Genomic DNA, 14,793 nt, shown 5'->3' with positions numbered 1-14,793 from the left:
TACTCTAATTTTGAAATAAATTAGAACAACAACAACAACACACGTCTGGACGACATTTTCCCCGAGATCGGGGGTTGCCGTTGAAATTGAAATTAATGAGAAACTATGGCCAAAAACTGATACACTTCAAAATCATACTCATTTTTTTAAATAATGTGAATAAAAATAAATTTAAAAAAACGTGAACAAACTTTAAGGCCAACACAAGTCAGCACGAGATTTGATAATTGCTTGTGAAGGTAACTGCAACTCTTCTTGCTGTTGAGATTGTTGTTGGAACTGTTGTTTGAGCTGTTAATTTTATCGTAGCTACAACCGATGTTGCAGTTGACATCATCAACGATGTTGTCAGGAACAATGTTTGCGTTATTGCTCTCACTAGAAATGGTATCGTTGATTTCATTATATGCAACCAGACTTGAGTAACAACTTTCACATGCTCCTTGGATCAAATATTTAACCTGAAAATAAATGAGGCAAACATTAAAAAAACAACTAAAATGATGAAAATTTTTTACTGATAAAAATACGAACAAACATCTTTGATATCGTGCTGCTTGGCAATCAAAATACTTTCGCCTGATGAATGGAAGCCAGCCCTACCAGCGCGACCAATCATCTGCTTGTATTGCGTCCTCGTCATCATCTGCCGACCAATGAAAGGAGATCTCAGAATCACTCTTGTTTTCGGGAAAAAAGAATAAATTTGTATAAAATCGTAATAAGACATAACATAACGAAGTACAATAAGAAAAACATAATCAATATAATATCAACTTGTCGTGAAACATCAAGCATAACATGACGATGAAACAACATTTCAAAATATATGGAATATTTGCAAATAACATGTTACCCCACTTCATTTCACAACCACAAAGAAAAACCATAAAGCATCGTTTCAACTTTTGAAACATTAACTTCAATATAACAAAAAACTCATTAATAACTCAACATGCACATAAAAAAACGAAGCAAAACAACAATGGATGTTACATACTCGACCACAAAATAATTACCAGACAACAAAAACTGACACTACAATTTGAAATTAAACTACCACCAATCACATTTAAGCACCACGTTAACACATCATCTCGATCAGATCTCATCACCGGGCAACCTTTTAGCAGGAAGGTTGACTCCGGCGGCAAGTGTGGATGTGCAGACGAGTACGCAGAGAGTCTTGTTCAAGTAAGCCTCTTCAATCAGCAACCTCTCATCCGATGTCAGGCCACTGTTTGTTGTTAACCACATCATTAGTAAGCATACCATCGTTAAATCACAAACACAAAATGTTTTTGTTCAACTGGATAATGTTGGTGATTATTTTTGCACCTATATAACTAACGGTACATCAGTATTAAAAAGTTGTACAAAATTCTGAACTGATATCATAGAAAAGCAGTACATAGAGAACAATTCTCAACTTATTTGCACTGAATGTTGCTAATATGATATTAATGAAATAAAATCAATTGGAAGCATCCGTTTAGAATGACAAACATTTTGTCTTTATACATTCAAACAGTAAACCATTGGGAAAAATAAATGTTACATCCGTTCACTGAATAATATAAAAACCAACAATCAAAATTAAACTCAACAACTAAACAACAACAGTGAAGAAACATCAGCAGGGGTCAAGCAACCACACAACAACTTGTGATGATGGACCACTTCGTACAAACAACTACACCATAACCTTGGGCAGCGCAAGCGCAATAGTGAAATGGTCAAGGTGCCTGAGACTGCTGTGGCAGTGAATGGGTTCGAATGTGAAGAGATTCTAACCTAACACATGCAACAAGTACAACGCGTTGATTCACCTGTGCTGAGAATTTGTGTTGCTAAAAATTCTGAAAAAATTAAAGATAGAATTGTGAAGGAACAAAACCCTTGACCACAACCATTAAGCAGGCAGCAGACCAACCTGTGATGGTAGGCCACTCCATACTTAACAGTTTTTCTCAACACATCACAGATATCTTCATTTTCATCTCGCAGGTTCTTCACTAGTTCCTTTCTTTCTTCCATCATCACCTCTCTCATCACTGCCGCTTTGTTATTCCTGTTTATTAGAATGTTGTTATAAATTTATACGGAGTGTGCGAAAGATATAATTAAAAAGCAGATGGAGTCATGCTGCGTGTAATTTAATAGGTGGTGGATTTGAGGAGAAAATAAGTAAAAGTATTATATATATATAAATATATATATATATATAATATATATATATTAAAATGTCGTTTTCGTGTTTCTGGAATGGTTGCGACATCAACGCGGTTTAAATCGTATTTGCTTGGTTCTCTTCAACAACAGGTTCTCTTCAATGGTGTATTGTCTAATGTCGAGGTGGTTTCATCTGGAGTTCCTCGGGGACCTCTGTTGTTTTTGCTCAACACAGCTGATATGTTCAATATCATCGAAAAGTTTGAATTTAAATACCACACTTTTGCTGACGATGCTCAAATCCGAGCTCCAATTTGTTGTAAAACAGCGACATTAGATAATTTAGTTCACAGATCTGTTTGCTGTGTTAAAGATTTAAATAAATGGAGGATAAAAAAACAGACTTAAGCTAAACGAGAGTGAGTCAGCATCTGCTTGTCAGAACCTGGCAACAATTGCAAATGATTCGCGTCAACTCTATTGACATATCTGGATCAGTTATCCAGTTTTGTTCATCTGTCAATAATCTTGAGATCACGTTCGATCAAAATATAAGCATGGATCATCATGTCAAAAAGTTGAACAAGAAAACGAAACGAAACTAAGTTTTGTTTGCTTCTAACAATCAAAAAATTTTAATGATAAGAAGAAAATGGGACGACTATAATAGAATTTGTAATCAAATTCAAAGAGTATGGCCACCTAAACAGAATCGACAAAAATGTTTCAAGTTTACAAACAGAAGTATATAATAAACGTTAAAAGTTCTTTACAATATTAATATCATTCAATAGAAACTTTTTTAACTTCTTTTTGAAATTCATATGTATGTTTTTATTATAAAAGCCATTTTTCTGGGCATGACATAAAACATAAAACATGACATCCACGCTGCCTTGCGTGCTTTTGAGCAAAAGGCTAGGCCCACCGCTTATAACTGGTGGTTGTCGTCAGGATGGGTGTCCGGATGTAAAAACTTTCCCCAAATTACTCTTATGCCATCACAAAAAAAAACAACGGCCCCTAGTCCCCAGCAGGCCTCAAGTGGTCAAGGGGTGCCAAGAATCCCTGGGAAGTATGCAATAGCGGAGGGATGTTGCAGAAAAATTCAGAATGGCCCCTCTCCTATGGTACTTAGACTTGGAACGCTCAATGTTAGATCACTGACTGGCCGCAGCATGGAAATCGCAGAAATGCTCGAGCGTAGAAGGATTGACATCTGCTGCCTTCAGGAAACCCGATGGAAATCGAATGGTGTCTGTTATGTCAACTCAGACAAAGAAAAATATAAACTATTCTGGAATGGTCAAAAGACGGCCAAAAATGGTGTTGGAATTTTTGTCAGAGAACCGCTAGCCCAAGAAGTACTGGATATTAAAAGGATTAATTCACGTCTCATGTGGATCAAGCTTCGCATGGAAAAACAAACAATGATTATTTTTTCTGCATACGCACCACAGACAGGCGAATCAGAAGAGATGAAAAATGACTTCTGGACTGCGTTCTCTGACACCATCTCAACAATACCAAAATCTGAAACAATCCTGATTGGAGGCGATCTCAATGGCCACGTTGGAGAGAAAACAGATGGTTTTGACAACGTACATGGCGGTTGTGGCTATGGAGAACTGAATGAAGATGGCAACCGCATCCTTGAGTTTGCTGAAAGTCACGGGTTTTGTTTACTGAACACATATTTTAGAAAGAGGTTGGAACATCTCATAACATACAAAAGTGGACCATCAGCCACGCAAATTGATTTCTTCGCTGTCAAGCAACCACACCGAAGGCTGTTCAAAAACGTCAAAGTTATACCTGGCGAATCATGTGTCGCCCAACATAGACTCCTTGTGGCAGACCTGGTTGTCGAACTGTCAAAACATAAGTCTAAACAAATGCCTCGGAGAATCAAAACGTGGAAGCTGAAAAGCAATATTCATCGAGAAAAATTTCAACAGATTGTCGCCACCAATCGCAAGCCAGTACAGATTGGAGTACATAGAAAACAGTTTTGATAAACGCTGCAACTGGTTTGTGGGAAAACTGGTACAAAACGTCAGCATGAACGTGACACTTGGTGGTGGAATGAGTGTACAAAATGCAATAGCTGAAAAGAAAGTTGCATACAAGCAATGGCAAAAATCAAAGTCTGTTGATGACCATAAAATTTTCCGTGAGAAGAACAACTATACAAGACGTCAAGTTGCACTGGCTCGGACAGATCAGTGCAGAGAGTGGCTCACTAAAAGCAAAGGTGAACAAATGTAATCTCTGTATCGTATAGCAAAAGAAGCAAAGCGTACAAAAAAAGAAATAGTTGGTGCCTCATGTATCAAAAATGACAAAAATGAGATGGTTCTTGAACAAGATGAGATCAAGCTACAGTGGAAAGAATACTTCAACCATCTGTTAAACGAAACAAATCCCATCAATGTTAACTTTGACGCTCCACCCATCGAAGGTCCGATTCCAGACATCACTGTAGAGGAGCTTACAGAAGCTCTGAAAGCTATGAAGGATGGAAAGGCAGCAGGGCCCTCTGGACTCACAAATTCACAAATGACATTATCAAAGCATCTGGTACTGCAGGTATCCAAACGTTACTATAACTTTGCCGTGAAATCTGGAAAAATTGCTCAATGCCGACTGAATGGAACTATAGCATGACAGTCCCGCTATACAAAGACAAAGGTGATCCATTGAACTGTTCATCATATCGGGGTATACGTCTGCTAGAACACTCCCTGAAAATTGTCGAGAAAATCATTGAGAGAAGATTAACGTCGTGCATCACAATCGGAAATTATCAATTTGGTTTCCTAGCGGGGAAATCAACAATTGATGCAATTCACATCCTTCGGCAACTGCAAGAGAAGTACCTCGCAAAGCATCAACAACTATCACACATTTTTGTAGACCTTGAAAAAGCATTTGATCGAGTTCCCCGTGAAGCAATCAGGTGGAGTCTACGTCGACAACTCATTTCAGAATATCTTGTTCGACTTGTGATGGAAATGTATACAAATACTAAGACTCTTGTCAGCACAACGGTTGGAAAAACAGATGCATTTGACATCGGCGTTGGAGTTCACCAAGGCTCGATTCTCAGTCCACTGTTATTTATAACTGTGATGGAAGAAATCACAAAACCGATACGCACTAGTGACATTTGGAATCTAATATATGCTGATGATATCGTTTTAACAGCCACGTCTGAGCAGAGTGCAGCACAGATGTTTGAAGAATGGAACACCAGACTCTCCGATCATAGATTCAAAGTCAACATCAGCAAAACCAAAGCAATGAACATTGGTGAACCCATCCAATCTACAGCTACTGGGCGATGGCCCTGTTCAGTTTGTAAAGCTGGTGTTGGTAACAATTCAATCAAATGTCAGCAGTGTAACCAGTGGTGTCACAAACGTTGTTCAAAAATAATTGGTACTTTATCTAAAGTGTCCAATTTTGTTTGTCCTGCTTGCATCAATCCTCAACAACAAATTCTAAATAGCACTGTTTTTGAAGCCATTAAGGTAGAGAAAGTCACATCGTTTCAATATCTAGGGGATGTTCTGGATTGAACTGGAACAGCTGAAGCTGCCGTTCGAGCACGCATACGTGCAGCCTAGAATAAATGGCATCTCCTTGCCTCTATATTGATGTGGCGTGACATCCCACTACCACTACGATCAAGACTTTATAAATCTGTGATACGTCCGGTGTTGTTATATGGTGCAGAAACATGGCCAATGACAACCAAACTGGAACAACAACTTCAACGAACCGACATGAAAGTGCTCCGATGGATGCAACGAATTAGTCTGAAGGAACACATCAAATCTACCGAAATCCTGCGTCGTGCTGGTTTGGATGATATAAAGGACGAATGCCGCCAACACCGTCTGCGGTGGTTTGGTCATGTCAAACGAAGTGGAAACGGTGCCATAACTTCTCTTGCAGATGTTGAAGTACCGGGCACACGTCCCTGAGGTCGTCTAAAGAAGTCCTGGTCGCAAACAATCGAGCAAGACATGAAAACTCAAAATTTAAATGAAATGGATACAACTGATCGTCTAATTTGGCGCAAAAAGTTGATGGCAAAGAGAACAACGTCCTACCTCGGGAAACCGGGTCTCTGAACGCAAAACGAAGATTGATTGATTTCATTATATAGTTCCATACCCTTGGACATTTACAAATAATATGTGAAAAAAGAATATTCGTCTTAGATTTGTTTGCTAAAATACTATTTATTAGTCTATTGTTATTGTTTAGATTAATGCCAACTACAGTCAATTCAAAATCGAGCAGCTAAAATAGTTACTGGAAGATTAATGTTTGACCATGAGAGTCATAGACCATGTGAGTCATAGACCATGTGAGTCATAGTCTATTAAACCTGCACTTACTGACTGTTAGCAAAGAATCAAATTCAAAATTGCCATTATCGTATTCAAATGTTTGAATAGTCTCAGTCCGAGTTACCTGTCTGACAAGTGTTTGCATAGGTTTACACCTGCTCAACGTCCCCAGTTACGTTCAGATTGTCAGGATCTTCTATCGGCACCAAAAACACAATTGGTGTAGAAAAAGGGAATTTTGCCGTCGCTGGTTTAGCAGTTTGGAATAATTTACCACGCCACCTTCGTCAGCCTGGATTAACTCTTTATTATTATTATCATTAATATGTATCGCGTCCTATGCGTAGCTTCAGGGACGCTTGTATAAACAATGACTTTTGACGTTTCCATAGGCCTGGATAAACAAAAAGTTCTTTAATCGTTTCCTAAAAAGTTTGATGGTTGGCTGTTGACGAATAATGGCAGGCTAGCCATTTCATATGGAAGAAGAGCTGTACGTAAAACATTTGATAACAACTGATAAATTGATGCAACTGAGTATATGAAGACGAACGAAGTTGACGAATTGATGAACGACGCGATATAATTTGATGAAGATATGATGGTTGAGATGTATTAAGTAGACGTAAAGATGGCGAGTTTAAATATAATGCGTTGACGTACTGGTAACCAATGTAGTTGGATGAATGAATCTATGCTGGATGATAAATTACTGATATTTAAAACAACTTTTGTAACTCTATTTTGGGCTCTTTGAAGTAAAGTTAAAATGTAGGAAGGAAGACCATAGAGAAGAGAATTACAATAATCTAAACGTGACATTAATCTTCAACAGTTCCTTGAAGAACTAAAAACTCATCTTTTTATAAATTAAACCACATGATTTAAGCAGCGCCTTTGAGAAGTTATAAAGGGCGCTAGAATATAAATTCTCTAATAATAATAATAATAATAATATATGCAGTAAATTATGAAATCTACCAAATTTCTAGCGTTGAATAGTTTTTTATTACATTTCTCAATATTTCTAACCAAATTATTTTCGTCATTATTCATTTTATTAAAGTTAGAATAATATACAGTTCCCCAAAGTTTAACTTTAATAAAATAAATAACGACGACAAGAATTTGGTTAAAATATTAAAAATGTAATAAGAAAACTATATATATATTTTGATTTGCTCCGTATTTTTTCTCAATTTCATAGTTTAAAATCGAGTATTTTGTTTAAATTTAATTTCATTTGATAGAGAAAATTTTGACGAATTTAATGATATAATTTGTTTGCGCTAATTGTTTGAAGTTAATTTTGTCTCAATTAATTTAAGTTAAGTTGATTTAATTGTAAATTCTTGTTTAACCGACAAGAGAAGGAATTTAATTTTATAAACGTTATAGGATAACATGTATTGTTTTATCAGACTATCAGATATAGTGACATATTTTACAGTTGAATATGTCGAAAGATAAATGCAACTAATGCAAAGTTAAAATCAAAGGAAGTAACAAAGAGTTAATTTGTTGTGGCATATGTGGTGACGGCTACCACATCAAATGTATTCCGACCGAATTAATTTGATTGTCACATCGGATGATTTTTTGTTAGAAGATATATTGGTGTACCCATCTGGTATCTATTCAGATCATGGTTTAGTAACTGGTCAATTTTTAATCAATTCGACTCCAGTCATTTTCAAGAAATCGTGGACCAGATCCTGGAAACGAGTGGATAAAAAACGTCTGACTGAGCTTTTGAGGTGCTCACCTATCTCGAAACATTATGGTCAGGATGGTGATGTCGAATTGGGTTTTAAAATATTCAATGAAGAGCTTTTAAAAATTGCTGACGAGGTTGCTCCACTTCATGAAGTTTGATGGAAACATGTCCCGACTGCCCCATGGTTTGACAGTGACTGCAAAAAGGCTAAGCAAATGAAAGAAAAAAAGAAAGAAGGTTCAGAACTACTGGTTGTTATAATGATAAAGTTGATTGGGTACTGGCAATGAAACAAAAGAATGTTTGTTACTCAGTGAAACGAAGGAGTTTTTGGTTCGCGAAAACATGTTAATTTAAAAATAATTCCAAATACTTATGGCAAACGATTAATAAATTATTAGGAAAAGAGACAAGTGTTGAAAATGAAGTTGGTTCAATGCATAGCGCCGATGATTTTAAAAAATTTTTTGCTGACAAGTTGAAAGTGACCGAAAAGTTATTTGAATGTTTTAATTTTCCAGTTATTTCTACTAATACTAATATTATGTTTCCACTCGAATCGTTTCCAGTGTTGACTGAAGAATAGATATCTAAAGTTGTTAATTCGTCACCTACGAAGTCATGCTCACTCGACCCAATACCGACGCATGTATTCAAAGAATATGCTGACTGTTTTATTGTTTACTTAACGGACTTAATCAACATGTGCTTAACGAAGGATGTAATGCCACAGGTTTGCAAGCATGCAATTGTCACGCCAATTCTAAAGAAGACAGGATTAGATAAATCAGATCTGATAAACCATAGGCTGGTGTCAAATTTGTCTTTCGTTTCTAAAATTATTGAACGTTCCGTTGAGTTAGTTTTAAATAATCATATAAATAAAAATGGTATTTGGCCTTTGCATCAATCTGGATACAGCAGGTTTCATTCGACCGAAACAGCTGTATCGGATATATTCTCTCATGTTTATTCAGCAGTTAATGTAAAAAGTAACTTTGTTGACATTCCTGGACATGAGTTCGGCGTTCGATACTGTAAATCATCAAATTCTGCTGGACAGACTGAAATATTGTTATGGTTTAAATAAGATTGCGTTAACGTGGTTCGAATCATTTCTTACTGGTCGGACTCAGCAGATTTCTTACTCAGGTGGTCTCTCGGAACCAATGAAACTTACGTCAGGGGTGCCTCAAGGATTTGTTCTTGGACCGATTCTTTTTAATTTGTACGTTGCAGAGGTATTGGATTTACTGAATAAAGATGGTTATTATTGCCATGAGTACGCAGATGACATGCAGATTTGCGTTTCATGTTTCCCAGATGAGATGCCTACCGTATTAGAGAAACTGACAAAAACTATATGTGATGTCGGCTGGGTCAAAGTAGGCTAAAGTTGAATCAGACTAAGACTCAGTTCATGTTGGCTGGTACATGGCAACAAACGTCAGCGGTTGAACCTTCATCGATTAACATCAGCATGACTGATATAAGTTTCAGTAAAACGGTTACCAATTTGGGAATTGTGATGAACTCCCGTATGACAATGGGTCCACAAGTCAGTCTATTGGTTAAAAAATGTATGTTCCAACTACGTCAATTACGTCAAGTCACAAAATCGGTAGATAGAGATATAATGACTCTATTAGTACATGCTTTCGTCAACTCTAGATTGGATTATTGTAACAGTCTTCAATATGGCATAGCTGATAAACTGTTGTCTAAACTTCAGATGGTACAGAATCAGGCTGCTAGAATGATATATCGCAAATTAAAATTTGATCATGCATCACCAATTCTAAAGGAGTTGCATTGGCTGCGTGTTAAACAAAGAATCATGTTCAAGTTGGGTGTAATGGTTTTAAAAGTTTGAATGGTCTGGCTCAGAAATATTTAGAAGATAAGTGTATTCGAGTTTCATCTATGTCATCACTTGGGCGTCTAAGGTCTGCTGATTCAAACACGCTGTATGTTAGAGATCGGAATCTGAAAACAGCAGATAGAGATTTTGCAGAAATTAAAAATATATACAAATGAATTCGAAGAAACATGAAATTCCAGTGAAAAATTTTAACAACTAAAAATTTAAAAATTTTGAACGATAGTTGTTTTGATGACTGTGCGCCTCTTCAAACTTCCTATATAGGGATGACTACAACAACACTATCACATAGACTCACTATGCACAAAAGAGACGATGCAATAAACGATAGTTGTCTTGATGACTGTGCGCCTCTTCAAACTTCCTTTATAGGGATGACCATAACAACACTATCGCATAGACTTACTATGCACAAAAGAGAAGGTGCAATAAAAAACCATCTAGAAACATTCCACAACACCTCAATAATTAGAAACCTTCTAGATAACAACACAAAAATTTTATACAACAATCAACAGCACTACAACCTAAGAATCGCAGAAGCCATTTTCATCGAATCTGAAAAACCTTCCATCAACATCCAACAACGAATCACAACAACACTTCCAACTCGAAGAATGAACAACAATAACGTTAATCAGATCAACCAGCAATCTAACAATGGTGATAATAACAATAACGATAATAACAACAACACCATTAACAGCGGCAGCAGCAGCAGCAACAACAATACATATATATATATATTATTCTATTATATATACATATATATATATATATATAATAAATATATTAAGAAATGTTTTATAATTTATTTAACATAGTTTTCTAGTTTTCTACATAAATAAATTTTGTTTCTATAAAAAAAAACTTTGAATCAGTCACACAAAGCAGTGTGTAGAAGATTAGTACAAGTAAGATTAGAAGAGTAGAAGATGAACAAGCAAGGAGAAACCTTTCAATGAGGTGGCAAATTAGGAGAGCAACATTCTCGCAGTTCTTCTTGGAGTGGCAAAAGATAAGGCAGGATTCGGCTGGGACGACCTCCATGGTCAGTCCGTACAGGTGGTCCGGATCGTCTGACAACATTTCTTTGCTGTACTGTGCATCAACATTTTGTAGAACACGAAATTATTAACCACATAACAAGAGAAAATGTTAGAAATTATCAACAATTATGAAAAAATTTTAAATAACTAATTCAATTAATCAGACTAATGATTTTAGAATGAAAATACTATGAGACGAGGAAGGAACCTGAAAATCAATGACACGCTTAAAAGTGAGGCTGTCATGAATACAATTATAATCCTTCATTGTTGGGGAGACCTGCGTCGGCATGGCATCCCTCACTTCGTACAACACATCCGACACTTTCACATACTCCTTCAGCTCAACCTGCGGTTATCAAATGATCATGAGTCAAGAAGAATTATATGAACCCTAATGTCACAATAAAGTTATCATAGTTACAAATAAATTCTTCTGATTTTTTTCAACATGGAATGCAAATAAGGAAAGGAGTTATATTTATTAAACAGTAAAAAAATTAATTCAATAGCTATAAACATTTCTAAACCAAAATGGAAAGATTGTTAAGAATTAAATTTGGTAGCTGGAAATTAAATAGGTAGATGGAAATTTGAATATGACTAGCGATAAATTATTCCCTGCTACGTCTATATTAAACGAACCCATCAATTACGCAAACCCTGCCCGGAAAAATAGCACATTTTTGGCATTCAGCGATGCTTGTTTTCAACAGAGTGAATGGGTAACCTGGCCCATTTGAGATACAGCCTTCCAAAACAACAACAACAACACACGTTTAGACGACATTTTCCCCGAGATCGGGGGTTGCCGTTTGGCTACCTATGATGAAACCGAAATACCCCTCGACGCCATTCTGCCGGATACTGAGGGCCATTGTCACTTCTGTCATCATAAGTAATTTATTTGGCTAATTTTTACGCAGGACGCCCTTCCTTACGCAACCACAGTTATAAGCGGTGGGCCTAGCCTTTGATGATCCAACATCACTCACAAGGCAGTGAGGGTCAGTTTAATGTCATAACCAGGACAATACAGCCTTCCAAAACAATCTTAACATATTTTCCTTCTCATAGCCATATGCTTTCTTTGATGACATCAGTCATTCAATGAAGAAACAAAAAATTATGAACAAGAATTTATTGGCCAAGTTAAAAAACAAGGCGAAATATGAAGGCTGGCAGTTGAGAAATTAACCAGGACGCTGCAATTAAAAGCATGTTAGACTTAAAAATTATGTTAGAATTTACATAAAGCAAACAATTTATTAGAAACTCACAGGTCTGAAGTCATTGGTGTAAATGAGTGCTTGAAGGAAGGCCTGCAGATCTTCAATGTTGTTCAGGGTAGCACTCATGCCCACTATCTGAGTTGATGCTGTAAAAGTCAGTGATTTGTTTGTTTGTTTATGGGACAATATCTTATTGGAAAAATGTACCAAAACATTATCACACAACTAATGATAATATGGCATACAACTTAACAGTAAAAAAATATACAGCATCCAACTTGAACATTCAACCAAATATTTGTTCTTCATCCTCATCATCAGGAGTGTCAAACAATTGATGCAATTTTTTGTACCAATGTCAACAAAAGTGGATTTAAAATGGCATATCTAAAATTTTAAAAATCGAATGGCGTTCATGTTCATCAGACGTAATCCCTAAAAAACTATATAAATCAATGAATAAATTTCTCAAATTTTTTCAATTATCAAAGAGGTCTACTGGTGTCAGAATGTGCTGTTCGTGATAATTCAGCCTTGATAAAAATAACTCGTTGATTGAATGTGTTTGACACTCCTAATTGGCAGAACAATAACAAACGGACACAAATTTATTCACCAGAGCAATGAATGAACTTGGTCAGTGTTGATTCCAACGTAACACCCCTCTGCGTTCCATCGCCGATCATATGCAGCTGCAAACAATTCAACAAGTAAATAAAAGCAAACCATTTTTTATCCAATTTACTTCATTTAAAACAAAAACAGGCGCAACCAACAAAGCAACCAATAAACGCCGAATTCTTACTGACCTAATTATTCAAAAACTAGAACAGAATGAACAATTATGACAATCTGATAAATATCTGATATCTGTTAAACTCTAATTCAATAAAATGGCAAAAACTAAAGCATTCAACTTAAATGAATGACTAAAACAGAATAGGAAGATAAAAATTAAATGTTATCATGCAGTTCTTCAGCAAACTAAATGAATCAATTTTATTTAAATAACATAGAAGATCATTGAAAACTTTAAAATAATCGTAACAAAAATTAGTGGTGCTACGTTTGTTGTAAATGAATTAATAACCTAAATTATATCTTTAGAGTGTTTCTGCTGGAATTTATATTGCATGGCAAATCTGGTTGGTTATCTAAACTGAATCTTAGCTATCATAAACATCAAGTCACCACTCAATCATCATATCAGGAAAAGACCATCACGAGACACCTCAAACATTTTAGCACACAAAAAAACTTTATCTTTCACACAATATAGTTTTTACTTATCGATCACCCAACTAACTCACTAAGTCAGTATCTAGTCCATTAACAAATTACTTATTTATTTGCCTTTTTATACCATTACTTTATTTTATTTTCAATACTTTTCATGTTTAAACATTTTTTCCTCCGTTTTTTATTTTTTTTTATTACCATATTATTGCATGCTGTAACTATTTCTGCATCTGTCAGATCTTGATTTTTTAAAGAATAAAAAAAATCTTGTAACATGAACTAACCTCAAATTGTGAAGACATCAAATGATGACAATTTATAATCAATATATTTTATACAAAGATATTGTGGTATTCATTTTGAATAAATAACCTGGCAATATATCAGTTTTTAAATTACTAGCCAAGTTATTAAACACAAACCCAGTAACATAATATTCAAATTCAAAAAACTTGACCACATTTATGAAATTATTAACAGAAGAGTGTAATCATCAAAATAACAATGTTAAATATGAAAGTGATAAGAAAGCCACAATGATAGAAAAAAATAGACACCTCATCAACGACAACCAGTCCAATCTCACTCAGTCGATCGTCCTCTATGAGGCTGTTGACGATGGATGCTGACTTTTCGATTGTTGCGATATACAATGATTGTTTCCTGTGTCGCACTGGAGGCAGTCTGCCCTTGCTACCAGCATATTCATGCACCAAAAAATTCAAATCCACTCCCAAAATTGAAAGACTTTTAACCTATCATGACAAACATTTCATTTCTATATTATAAACAAATGTTATAAGCAACCTAACACAAATTTCCACCTTCTCCTGAACAATAGCAACATAGGGTAAAATAAATAGAGCATTTTTCTTATTGACAATCAACTGTTTGATGATGAGAACTTCCGCCACCAGTGTCTTACCACCAGAGGTGGGCAGGGAGTATATGAGATTCCTACCAGCTGAATTGTGCTCCAACATCAGACATTCTTTTTGCCACTCTGTAATAAAAATTCACCGACCATAAAGTTTGAGTAAAATTATTATAGAACAGGTTTTTTTGAATATAAACCATATAAATCGGATATGTTCCTATGAATCCACAACAACTTTTTCAATTCTGATGGCAATCCAAAGAA

The 14,793-nt window shown here is 35.7% G+C and overlaps 1 protein-coding gene across 1 annotated transcript in view; it reads right to left on the bottom strand.

Annotated features, from left to right (window-relative positions):
• Positions 1-14,793, bottom strand: part of HELRODRAFT_74949 (hypothetical protein) — a gene marked incomplete at both ends in the record, with an annotated part of 22,947 nt that extends 8,154 nt beyond the window's left edge. Inside the window, 13 exons of the mRNA XM_009015142.1 lie at positions 192-251; positions 414-461; positions 539-680; positions 1,124-1,237; positions 1,934-2,047; positions 11,088-11,233; positions 11,390-11,530; positions 12,219-12,251; positions 12,462-12,559; positions 13,030-13,105; positions 14,210-14,407; positions 14,477-14,655; positions 14,727-14,793. Of these exons, the coding sequence (XP_009013390.1) occupies positions 192-251; positions 414-461; positions 539-680; positions 1,124-1,237; positions 1,934-2,047; positions 11,088-11,233; positions 11,390-11,530; positions 12,219-12,251; positions 12,462-12,559; positions 13,030-13,105; positions 14,210-14,407; positions 14,477-14,655; positions 14,727-14,793 (1,416 nt within the window). The remainder of the gene's footprint in view (positions 1-191; positions 252-413; positions 462-538; positions 681-1,123; positions 1,238-1,933; positions 2,048-11,087; positions 11,234-11,389; positions 11,531-12,218; positions 12,252-12,461; positions 12,560-13,029; positions 13,106-14,209; positions 14,408-14,476; positions 14,656-14,726) is intronic.

The sequence above is a fragment of the Helobdella robusta genome, assembly GCF_000326865.2.
Source record: "Helobdella robusta unplaced genomic scaffold HELROscaffold_15, whole genome shotgun sequence".
Lineage (NCBI taxonomy): Eukaryota > Metazoa > Annelida > Clitellata > Rhynchobdellida > Glossiphoniidae > Helobdella > Helobdella robusta.
Note: the sequence above shows the minus strand (reverse complement) of the source record. Positions and strands in the feature narration are given on the sequence as shown.